Source organism: Protomyctophum bolini (genome assembly GCF_963924005.1).
Source record: "Protomyctophum bolini genome assembly, chromosome: 17".
NCBI lineage: Eukaryota > Metazoa > Chordata > Actinopteri > Myctophiformes > Myctophidae > Protomyctophum > Protomyctophum bolini.
This window is the reverse complement of record NC_137878.1, coordinates 32,292,892-32,304,343: the sequence shown is the minus strand read 5'-3', so window position 1 is coordinate 32,304,343 and position 11,452 is coordinate 32,292,892. Positions and strand designations below refer to the sequence as shown.

General features: G+C 41.8%; 1 protein-coding gene across 1 annotated transcript; it reads right to left on the bottom strand.

Moving 5' to 3' along the window:
• Positions 1–7,452: 7,452 nt before the first annotated feature.
• On the bottom strand, positions 7,453–11,452 carry LOC308331542 (uncharacterized protein). Its single transcript, XM_080787013.1, has 2 exons — positions 11,147–11,452; positions 7,453–10,670 (listed from the first exon to the last, which is right to left on the bottom strand). Exons 1-2 carry the CDS (start codon positions 11,334–11,336, stop codon positions 9,916–9,918), a joined length of 945 nt encoding a protein of 314 aa, XP_080643139.1. The 5' UTR covers positions 11,337–11,452; the 3' UTR covers positions 7,453–9,915.

Here is an 11,452-nt window from a genome sequence, read left to right as displayed (position 1 = left end):
GGTGCTGAAGTCAAGATGATGTGAACCCACCCACACACACACTGCAAAAGTTGCTATTTATTTACTTCTTAAAATGAAAGAATCCACATACATTGAGTGCCTGTTGTCTCCCTCTCTCTGACTATCTCTATCTTTCTATTCAGGTATATAACTATCTGATTTGACAATTTCTGTTTCGTTGTTTCTTTGAGTTAGTTGCGTTTTTCGGCTCCGATGTTTCTGCCAGCTTGCTCCGTGCCATTTATACCAACAGTTTGCCTCTGACGTCACAGACATGCACACACACACACACACACACACACACACACACACACACACACACACACACACACACACACACACACACACACACACACACACACACACACACACACACACACACACACACACACACACACACACACACACACACACACACACACACACACACACACACACACACACACACACACGTCAGCTGTTCACCCCAAGATGAGGAAATCTTTGCTTTACTGACCATATTATATGACTTGCTGCTGATATAGGGTTGCCAACTACCTGATTAAAAGACAACGGGCAACCAATACAATATAAACACATTAGAGAACATAATCAAAAAGGGCATTAAGAAAAGAGCAAAAACAGTGCAATATAAAAAGTCAGCAACAGGCAATATAATAAACGCAATCAATCAGACATTGCCGAGGTGGATGGGTGGGAAATTTGGTATATAGTATTTATTTTATTGCAGGTGCAGGTGATCATTTTTCGAATTGTTGGAGTTTGGAAGTGCTCGTTTTCAATAACGCAACGTCCTTCTGCCTCCTGCATTATGTGACTTTTAGAAACAGGTGGCACGCAGGACCGATGTCAGGACTCAATGTTTTGCCAGAGATGAGCGAGGAGTGTCCCGGAGGAAAAGTGATGCATGTGCATATTCTCTATTCCTTATATCCTTTTTTATCTCTCCAATATAGTTGCCAATTGATTCCTCTCCACTCAAAATTGCGTGTTGTCACTGCTATTGTATCGTACTGACTAACCTGCCAGAGAGGAGCCCCCACCGGGAGGACATATAGACGCCATTTACACTGGAAGCCAAATCTAGCCTGAATCTAGCCTGAATTCGATCTGTGCCACATCAAGATTGAAATCTGATTTGTTTAAATAAGTCCAAATGCAGACAGGTCACATACAAAGCAGATTTTTTCCAATGTGACTTAAGCCACATTCAGAGGTGGTTTCAAATCTTTGTATTTGTGGTTTCAAATCTGAGATCTGTCTCAGTCCAAACAACCTGATCTAAATCGGATTCCATGTAACTTATCTGTGTTCAGACTTATTTAAACAAATCAGATTACGATCTGGATGTGGCACAGATCTGATTCAGGCTGGACTGCGTCCGAGTCTCAAGACAGACCGTTGACTCACGTCAAGACACTGAAGACAGACTGTTGACTCACGTCAAGACACTGAAGACAGACTGTTGACTCACGTCAAGACACTGAAGACAGACTTGACTCACGTCAAGACAGAAGACACTGAAGACAGACTGTTGACTCAAGAAAAAACAGGGGGCGCTGTTTTTCCTTTATTTGCCGATGGGATTCTCAGATTGGTCTGAACAGACAGATCTGTGACAGATCCGATCTGGTCACTTGCAAATGCAGTTTGAATGGTCCGGCCAAAATATCAGATTTGACTGGATGTGACTGCAGTCATAGAGCCTTCGCTTCGTCCTACACCCGCCCATAGGATTACATTTAGCGACAATTATGCCTGGCTTCCTTTCCCCTGAACACAGGTGGAATCAAACCCACAACCTCCACAGTGGCGGGCAGGCCGCACAGACCACTGTGCCACCCGATTGCCCAACACAATTCCTCATTTCAAGGCATACTGAAGCAGCTGGGGTTAAGGTTAGTATTAGGATTGGTACTAGTAGATACTAGATAGTATTATTGGAACTAACTATAACAACAATAATACTCTAACCTTCCCCACTTTTTATTCATATTTGCAATGTATAGTTTTATTCACGTTGCCTTGTTTTGTGTGTCAGATTATACAGCACATGGAGCATCAGATAAAAGCTACATTTACTGAATAATTCACATTTTGATTTATGTAGCTGTCAACTCATTCATATTGCATAGGTCATCTATGTCACACACACACTCACGCTGCTCTCCGTTCTCTCTCTCACACGCACACGCACGCACGGACGCACACACACACACACTAAACCCAGCTGAAATTATTGTATGAATATTATAATATATTGTGCAGTGGTTGGATAATTATGTAGGCTACACAACACATGTATGATGTATATCACGGAAATCATATTTTGTTCATGGTTCATTATGACTTTTGTTCGAAGTAAACCAATCATCATCATTTAAAAGCAGGGTTAAAACAACCATGCATGGTTGTTCAAACTGTACCGTTATAGCGTTACGCAGTGGTTCCCAAACTGTGGTGCGTGCACCCCTTGTGGTGCGCGAGCGCCTTCTAGGGGGTGCGCGACATGAACAGGCTAATGGTGGTGCTATGGTTTTATTTTAAATAAATTAATGGTATGGTCTGGACTAAATGAGTGCTTTAAGTACAGACCTACATTTCGATGCCAATACTTTTGTAATTTTACTCAAGTACATTTTGAGTCATGTTGCAGTATTGATAGTATACTTTTACTTAAGTAAAACTTTACATACCTGTCCTCATCCAATGCATGGCATTCCAGGCAAGTGCTCTCCGGACCTTCAGATATCTGTTCCATTGAAACAGTCCAACACACACACACACACACACACACACACACACACACACACACACACACACACACAATCTTATTAAGTGAAAGTGCCACCACTTTCAAGGTTTAAGTTTGAGGGGAATGGAAGTCATTGAGTGAGTATGTGTGTGTGTGTGTGTGTGTGTGTGTGTGCAGTGGTGGAAAGTAACTAATTACATTTAGCCTACTAGAAGTACTGTACTTCTACACTACATCTCAGAGGCAAATACCCTATTGTAGCTTTTACTCCACTACATTTATTTTGAACACTTTAGTTACTAGTTACTTTGATTATTACAAAACATTAAACACTTCAGCCCTTTATAAATTTCGGCCATTTGAAAATAGCCGATCTACAAGCTCACAATGTGTGCAATGCTACTGCTATTTTCTAAATATTTTCATACATTTGAAATGGGACATTCTGCATAGTGACTACTAGTGAGGCTACTTTCTACTTCCGGTACTTAAGTACATTTTGATGCCAATACTTTTGTTCCAGACTTTTACTTTACAGAATTAATACTGTGACTGTGTGCATGTTCTAAATATCTGGTCTGTCAGGACATTATTTATCTTTTCCTACCAGTTTCCTTTCAGAAGGTCATATTTAAATGCATGCTTGTGGACAGCAGTGCAACATGTATAAAGCAAACAGCACAAGGTTGTTTTGGTGTAAATAAATAAACCGTTGAGGATGTTCCAACATAACCTATAGAGTTCATTTGTACCTCCTATCTCGGCCCCATGCATACAGCAGCACTGACTCCACTATAGCTATACGGACACTCTCCTCATCCCATACAAGTCACTCCAAGCAAGCAGTGGTGGAAAGTAGTAGTGGAAAGTTATTGTCAAGTCAAACCCCAATTCCACTCCAAATGACAGGTAAGGAAACAACTCCAAGATCCAACTCAAAGTCAACTTTTATTTTCAACTTTTTTGCACAGTTGCTTTTGTTGACTGGTTGGTTGAAAACCTTCGAAAACAAACAGGTTTTAACAACAATGCCAAACAATAAACATATCTTTTCAAAACAATAGGTTCTCTTTTTAAACATGCTTGATTTTAAACAAACGTCTTTTAAACAAAGTGTTTTAACGATAGTGTTTTTACACAATGAATGCCAAAATGTAATGTCTTAAATTAACTTATAAAGTGGACATTTTAACACAATTATTAAATAAATTTTCAATGAAACATTTCAGAACTGTAACCTTTAAGCTTTAATAAATTTAGGAAAATGTGGTAAACAAAAGTTAGGTACAAGTATTTAAGTGAGTATGTATAAGAATTTAAAGGGAAAAACTGAACTTTGAGCTTGTAGAGCTTGTAGATCAGGTCCAAGTAACCTAGGCAAACATGGTAAATCATATAGATTCACATTTTTGTAGTCTCTTAAATTAGTAAATATAAATTTAAATGCAAACTCAAAACAAATTGAGGCTCTACTGGAAGTTCCAAACTGAACTTAATCTAACACATTAGCCCATTAAAGCCAGATTTGTAACCACATTTAGCAGTAAGCATAAAGTAGAAGTAGAATAAAACGGTAGAATAAACATAACCGACCATTGGCGTCTTTGGGGGTAGAGCTCTTGGGTAGACCTTCAGCTTGCTTGTTTGTTAGTTGTTTGAGTGTCACCAACACCAGCCTTTACCAGCAGCCATCTTGCAGCTGATGCACTCTGGGAGATGTAGTTGTCCGAGGTCTGAGGTGTCTTGTAGAAGATCCATGCTCCATTTACGAGTTTTAACTCAACAGTTATCTATGGCACGCACACACACACACACACACACACACACACACACACACACACACACACACACACACACACACACACACACACACACACACACACACACACACACACACACACACACACACACACACACACACACACACACACACACACACACACACACACACACACACACACACACACACACACAACAACAACCCTCCCAATTGGTCCTGTTAACTGACATCTTGACCAGAGATCTGACATCCTACTTGAAAAGCTGAGATTGCCTTCTACTGCAGTGGTTCCCAAACCGAGGGTCCCCAAATAATTAGCTTCATGTGCAACATTGTTTCCTCACTTCAACAGTAAACACACCAACATACCGGTACGTCGGTTAGACATACTAACAGTGAGACACGCATTAGTCTGATGTAACACCGTGGCTCCCGACATGGGTGGCTGGTTACAACTAACCGGTGGCTGGTTAAAACTCGCATGCGTGGCAGGTTAAAACTAACCAGTGGCTCCCGACATGCGTGGCAGGTTAAAACTAACCGGTGTCAGGTTAAAACTAACCCGTGGCTTCCTGTGAGGTTAGGTTTAGAGTTAGGGTTTGGGCTAGGTTGTCGGACTAATGCCTGTCGGACTGTTAGTACGTCAGACCAAACACATGCACTCTGCACATTTCAGTGACAATTTAAGGACTAAAGGTCGGTAAGACCTTTTTAATACCAAATTGCCCAAATTGTCAAATATTATGTAAGAAAGAGGCAAACATTGTTAAAATAGCTGATCTGCAAGCTTACAAAGTCTCGCACTGTGAGGCAAATTCACAGTATTTATCTGTGGAACCATGCAAACTAAATGTAATGTCTAGTGCTTGTCTCCAGTTTAAATATGATTATTTTGTGCGGTCAGGGCCTGAAAGGTTTTGGAACCCTTGTTCAATTCCTGTGGATTTTACTTATGTATTTAACCTATGAAGTATCTGCCCAATGTTTTGTTTATTTTGCACCTTAGGTCTTTATTACATGCATGCTGCTATGTGGACCTCATGTCTCACCACTTTAACATCTTATGTTTAACCTCTTGTACATACTATATCTGCTGGACTTATGCTATACTTTTGTGCATATATCTTGATAGTTTTATGTTCTATTTGGTATGCTAATTTATTGTTGGGTCTATTCAATCGGACACGTTGTCGGACAAGTTGTGTAGGCCGCACATGGTGTGTGGCCCGCTCGGGAATCGGAAGGTTGCTTGTTCAATCTCCGGCTCCACCTGAGTCAGTGTCGAAGTGTCCTTGAGCAAGACAATTTGAAGCCTGCCAATCGGGCTCAGCCCTATCGGCATGACAGGTTGTGCATTGGTCTGGCGAGTGGGAGACTGGGGTTCAATCCCCACTCCTGCGCATCACTACACTTGTTTTCCTCTAACATCATGATGTCATCGTGTGTGTGTGTGTGTGTGTGTGTGTGTGTGTGTGTGTGTGTGTGTGTGTGTGTGCGTGCGTGCACGTGTGAGAAAAGGTTGAGCTGAAGGTTGAGGTCTGTCTGATGTAGATACATGAAATACACTTTGATAATGAGTCTATTTTAAACTGTGTGTAGCCTATGCACTATGCACGCGTGCTGAACAAAGAGCAGTAGATTGGTTTCATTATCTCGATGTAACTGGGTCAGGTTGGACGTAGGAGTGGAAATGTCAGTGTGGAGAGGCGTAGGAACAGACGTAGGACCTACGTGCTTTTTTTAATCAGAGCTTTGCTACATCAAAGAGAGAATGACACGACATTTAATACCCACAAATGTTAATGAATGCCCTCAATGTCACCGTCGATGTGTGTGTGTGTGTGTGTGTGTGTGTGTGTGTGTGTGTGTGTGTGTGTGTGTGTGTGTGTGTGTGTGTGTGCGTGCGTACGTGAGTGACTGAGTGTGTGTGAGAGAGAGAGAGAGAGAGAGAGAGAGAGAGAGAGAGAGAGAGAGATGCATGCAGGTATGCAGATCATATAGGCACAGTGGTCTAGGACTAGGGTTGCTCGGTTATGAAAACCCGCAAGAATGTATTTTATTTTTTAGCCAGGAAATTAAAGAGACTTATTCATTCAGCTTGTTAGCAAGTAAAATATGGGGAAACACAAAATCAGGAGCTCAAAAAACGCTGAGCTCCTGATGCTGTTGTGCCCGCGTGGAAAAGCCCTTTTGATCTGAAACCCCATGGTGAAAAAGGTAAATTTACGCCACTGTAGTCAGGTTTCAGATTACAACTTTCAGGGTCTGATTCCACTACAAGCTGATAGCCTAGCCCAGTGAGATTTATTGCCCCATTCAGTTCTAAATCAGTTCTGTTGATGAACAACAATGCACAAGTTTTTTGCTGTACGTTTGAATTCATCAATAATGAAGACAGGAATTAATCAAAGGAATAATTTGTCCAATAAATTATTTTGTTTCTATCGTTTACTCACCTAGGTGATGTCTTTGAGTCACAGAGAATTTTTGTTTGTAAAACATTGCTTACTCTCTGTGTACATTCATCTACTGATGCCTACAGTCTGGAGTCTCTGGACACATCTTCAGAATCATTGGACGTTTCGGGTCTTTCAAAACCATACGCCCTCCTCCAGGTGACCCAGGCTGCGGCAGCTCTCTCTGCTGCATGCCTGCATCGTTGGTGTCTGGTAGGACTACTGCGGATGGCCCGTTCTACCTACGGAATACATTTATAAATAAATAAACTGGGAAGAACAGTAGTGGACTTTGAACCAGGGTAATTATTTATTGAGAAATATATCAAAATGTTCAATGTAAAACAAATACTTTTTCCAGCATAGATAAAAACCAAACTAAAATGAAACATTATTAAAAGAACAAGCAGGTCCGACAGTGTAATGAATAGAACCTGGACTCTGCTGCCACCTGCTGGGAAAATAGACTCGTGACATGTATGAATGGTTGCTTAAAGCAGTGGTTCCCAATGTGGGGTCCGGGGACGCCCAGGGGTTCTTGAGGGAGTTCCAGGGGGTCCCCAGCTAAATGGATAGTAAAGAACCAAATGGACCCCATGGGTCTGTAACTCTGAGACCCTAACAGGTCCATTTGTACACTCTCAGAGACAGTTAAACAGTGATTTTACAATATAAATTGAGGTCCCAGAGATTAAATGGGGGTCCGTAGCCTAATTCATACCAAACTGGGGGTCCTTGAAATTGAAATGGTTGAGAATCACTGCTACAGCCGTAAATAATCTTCTCTTATGGGTGGTCCCTGCCGTATGTTTCCAAATGGGGGTCGGAAGGTTAATAAGTGTCAATTTGGGGGTCCTTGACATGAAAACGTTTAGAAACCACTGGCTTAAATAAATATACCGGTATATATATTTTATTTTCAAAAAATGTCCACCTGAAAATCGACACAAGTTCCAGATGATTGATTAGTTTAATGTGCAACGTTTTCTCACTCAACAGTAAACAAACCAACATACAGTATAAGTGTATACAGCGTATCTGCACATTAGTTTATAATTGAATGATTAAGACCTTTTTTAATACCAAATTTGCCAAATTGTTAAATATAACTTAAGAAAGAGGCAGACATTGTGAAAATAGCCGATCTCGGATCTACAAGCTCACAACCCGACAATTTTCACAATATTAATCTATGGAATGGAGTCAAACTAGATGAAATATACCTCAACTCAAATATGTTAAAATATGATTATTTTGGGGGGTCGTGGCCTGAAAGGTTTGGAAACTCTAGATGTAGGACAGTGATTCTCAATCATTGTCTCAATTACAAAATGTAAGTTGACGATTAATTGGCATTAAACATTGGAACATGTTTCCGTTTTCCATTTAGGCTTCGTAATCACAAATTACTGACATATTTAATCATTTTATTCGTAAAGATAATTAAATAATGGAAAGAGCAGATCTACAAGTTTACAACGCATCAAGCTTTAGATTTCTGCTATTTTTGGAAAATGTATAAACATTTTTCAATATGAAAACAATTACGTATGCAAAATAATTGCGATTATCTGAAATAATTGCAACTTTGCAATTATGTAATAATTTCATTCTCACACATTTTCATGTTGACAAGGACGCCCAAATTGATGCATGTAAAGCTGTGGAACCCCGCTTAAAAGGATTTTGTGTCAGGGACCCTGGCTGTCTATACTGTAGCCTGTAGATGCAGAGAGTGAAACCAATATGATCTGAATTTCATTCTTATACATTGGGTTAACACATTAAGACCTGAGGTCAATTTCAAACATTTTCATGTCAAGGCCCGCCAAAATTACATGTATTTGGCAGCCGACCCCTGTCTCAAAATATCATGTTCCAGGGACCCTGTCACCCCGGAAGCAAATATTTGAGTTAAGAGTTTTCACGTAAAAAAAAAAGATTAGCAAAACATTCTGAAAATAGCAGATTTTGCCCCGCTAAAATGACAGATTGCTTGCCCCGATTTTTATGGGTTAATACCTTCTAGCTGCTGAAATTGCAATGACATTAAACTGTTGCTCATTTTGCTGGGGACCTCCCTGGAACCTCCCTCCAGGACCCCCTGGGGGTCCCGGGAAACCACTGGTCTAGGACTCTCCAAAATGGAGACTAGCATCGGACGGAACATCATCGGTCTGGCTCTACAGAACATGACAGGAGAGAACAGGGCAGGTACAGCAGGTTGTAGAATGTCTCTTCAGGACGAGGGATGGAGCTCGTTCATTTGTATTGATAAATGAAAATGAGCACCTTATCGATCATGCTTTTATCGACCCCACTATTGAGCGTTTTCTAATATTTTGTGGAAGGACGTCAGACGCCAGAACTGGTATCTTGCTGACCACCATCTAAAATTACATGAAGATGATAAAATTGAAAAATTTGTTTTGCCTATCATTAAATCAACGACTCATTAATGTGCAATAAGCGTTAAATGGCTTTATATTATGAATAGTACTGAAATAATTATGATACAATCTCCATTCTTTATAAACAGAAAATGCATATTTATTTAACAAAAGAATATCACTTGCACTACATTTATCTAGGGCCTTCAACTACAGTACTTTTCCAACAGACGGAAGGAAAATAATACTGGTTAATGTGTGTATTCACTTTAAAGCGTAGTTTTGTTTAATTTGTCAGCACTGGTTGGCAGGTATCAATACACTTTTAGACTGGTATGTTTGTGCTGGGCGTGGAAGATTATATTTATTTCTTGATCACGTTGATTGTTTAGACAAGACTTCATGGGCCGCTGACAGGCTTGATAATTCCAAATCTTATTGGTACTCGATAAATTTGTTATCGAGTTTGTAATGGACTCGGGTTTCGAGCTCCATCCCATGCCTATTCAAATTTCAGGACCCCTTGGACCCCCCCTAGTGTGTGTGTGTATCTGTGACTGTGTCAAGCGGTTTTGTGTCCTGGAGGACCCCCAGCATGTCTGTGGACGCGTCGGCCATTGCCGCGTCTCCTCGGGGCCCCCCGCCGTGCCTGCGGATGTGTCTCTTGTAGTTGGAGTTGTCGCTGAACCTCTTGCCGCACAAGTGACAACCGTAGGGCTTCTCTCCGGTGTGCACCCGCAGGTGCTTCTCCAGGCCGTCGAGTCGGGTCAGCCACTTGCCGCAGATGTCGCAGCGAAACGATTTGTTGTCCCCACCGCGGAACGACTTGTTGTCCCCGCCGCGGTCCCTGATGGACCCCCGGTGGAGACGAACGTGCGCCGCCCAGTACATCCGCTGGCTGAATGCTTTTCCGCACACGCTGCAAACGTAGGGCGGGTTGGCGGAAAGTCCAGAACGCGACGTTCTGCATTTCCCGGCGTGCAGAGATGCGACCAGACTGCTCGGAAGCAGCATCGCTTGTGCTCGTGACGATGACGACGTGCCGGGCTCACAGTCCAAACCGTTCGGGGTCTCGTGCTGCTGGTGCATGGTTAGCGGCGGTGGCGGGTTTGGTTCTTCAGGGTGTTTGTCCGAAGTGATGACATGATCGGTGTCTGTCGCTCCTTCCCCTCGCTCCTCTGCACTCCACATCTCCTCGGGTTCCTCTTTGACGTGTTGAAGTTCCTCTGGGAGTTCTGACGCCTCCAGACTATAGACCGTGGAGCTGCTCTCCTGAATCAGAGGAATATCTGTGTAGCACAAAGAACTATAGTTTAGTTCAAGATCATTATTGAATATAAAATTAGCAATATATTTATTTTGATTCGGCGATGAATGAATTGGATCTGCTTTTATGTATTCTAAGAAAGCACATTACATGGCCCTGCCAATAGGGACTCCAAATCCCGGACTAGCATCAGAGTTTTGTGTGTGTGTGTGTGTGTGTGTGTGTCACACAGAGCATCAGATAAAAGCTACATTTACTGAATAATTCACATTTTGATTTATGTAGCTACTAGCTACTCATTCACACACACACACACACACACACACACACACACACACACCTAGTTCAATATTTCCTGGGATAGATGACAGAAAGCTTATAAGAGTCACTGACTGTTTAACAATAAGTCAAGAACATATTAAGTATAAGGAAATAAGACAACAGAAAAATATTTCCATTTCAGTAGCATTATTGTGTTGTGTTGTGTGTCACTGTCACCTGGCTCTATCTTCACGCAGGGCGTCATGCTGAGGTCCAGCAGTCTCCTCTGTCTCTCCACCTCCATGCTCTTCAGGTTCAGCTTCTCCTCCAGGTCACCGATGGCTCTGCCGAACACCGAGAAGATCTCCTCCGCCGCCGCAGTCAGCCGCTCGTTGATCAGCAGCCTCAGCATGTCGATTTCAGACATTGTTCTCGTTTTTTGCAACAATACACAAGCGCAACAATAAAAATAAAACCTTAAAATTATGGAAAACTTAAGTTAAAACGTTCAAAAACTCCCAAACGCCGTGGTTGATGCTGCTG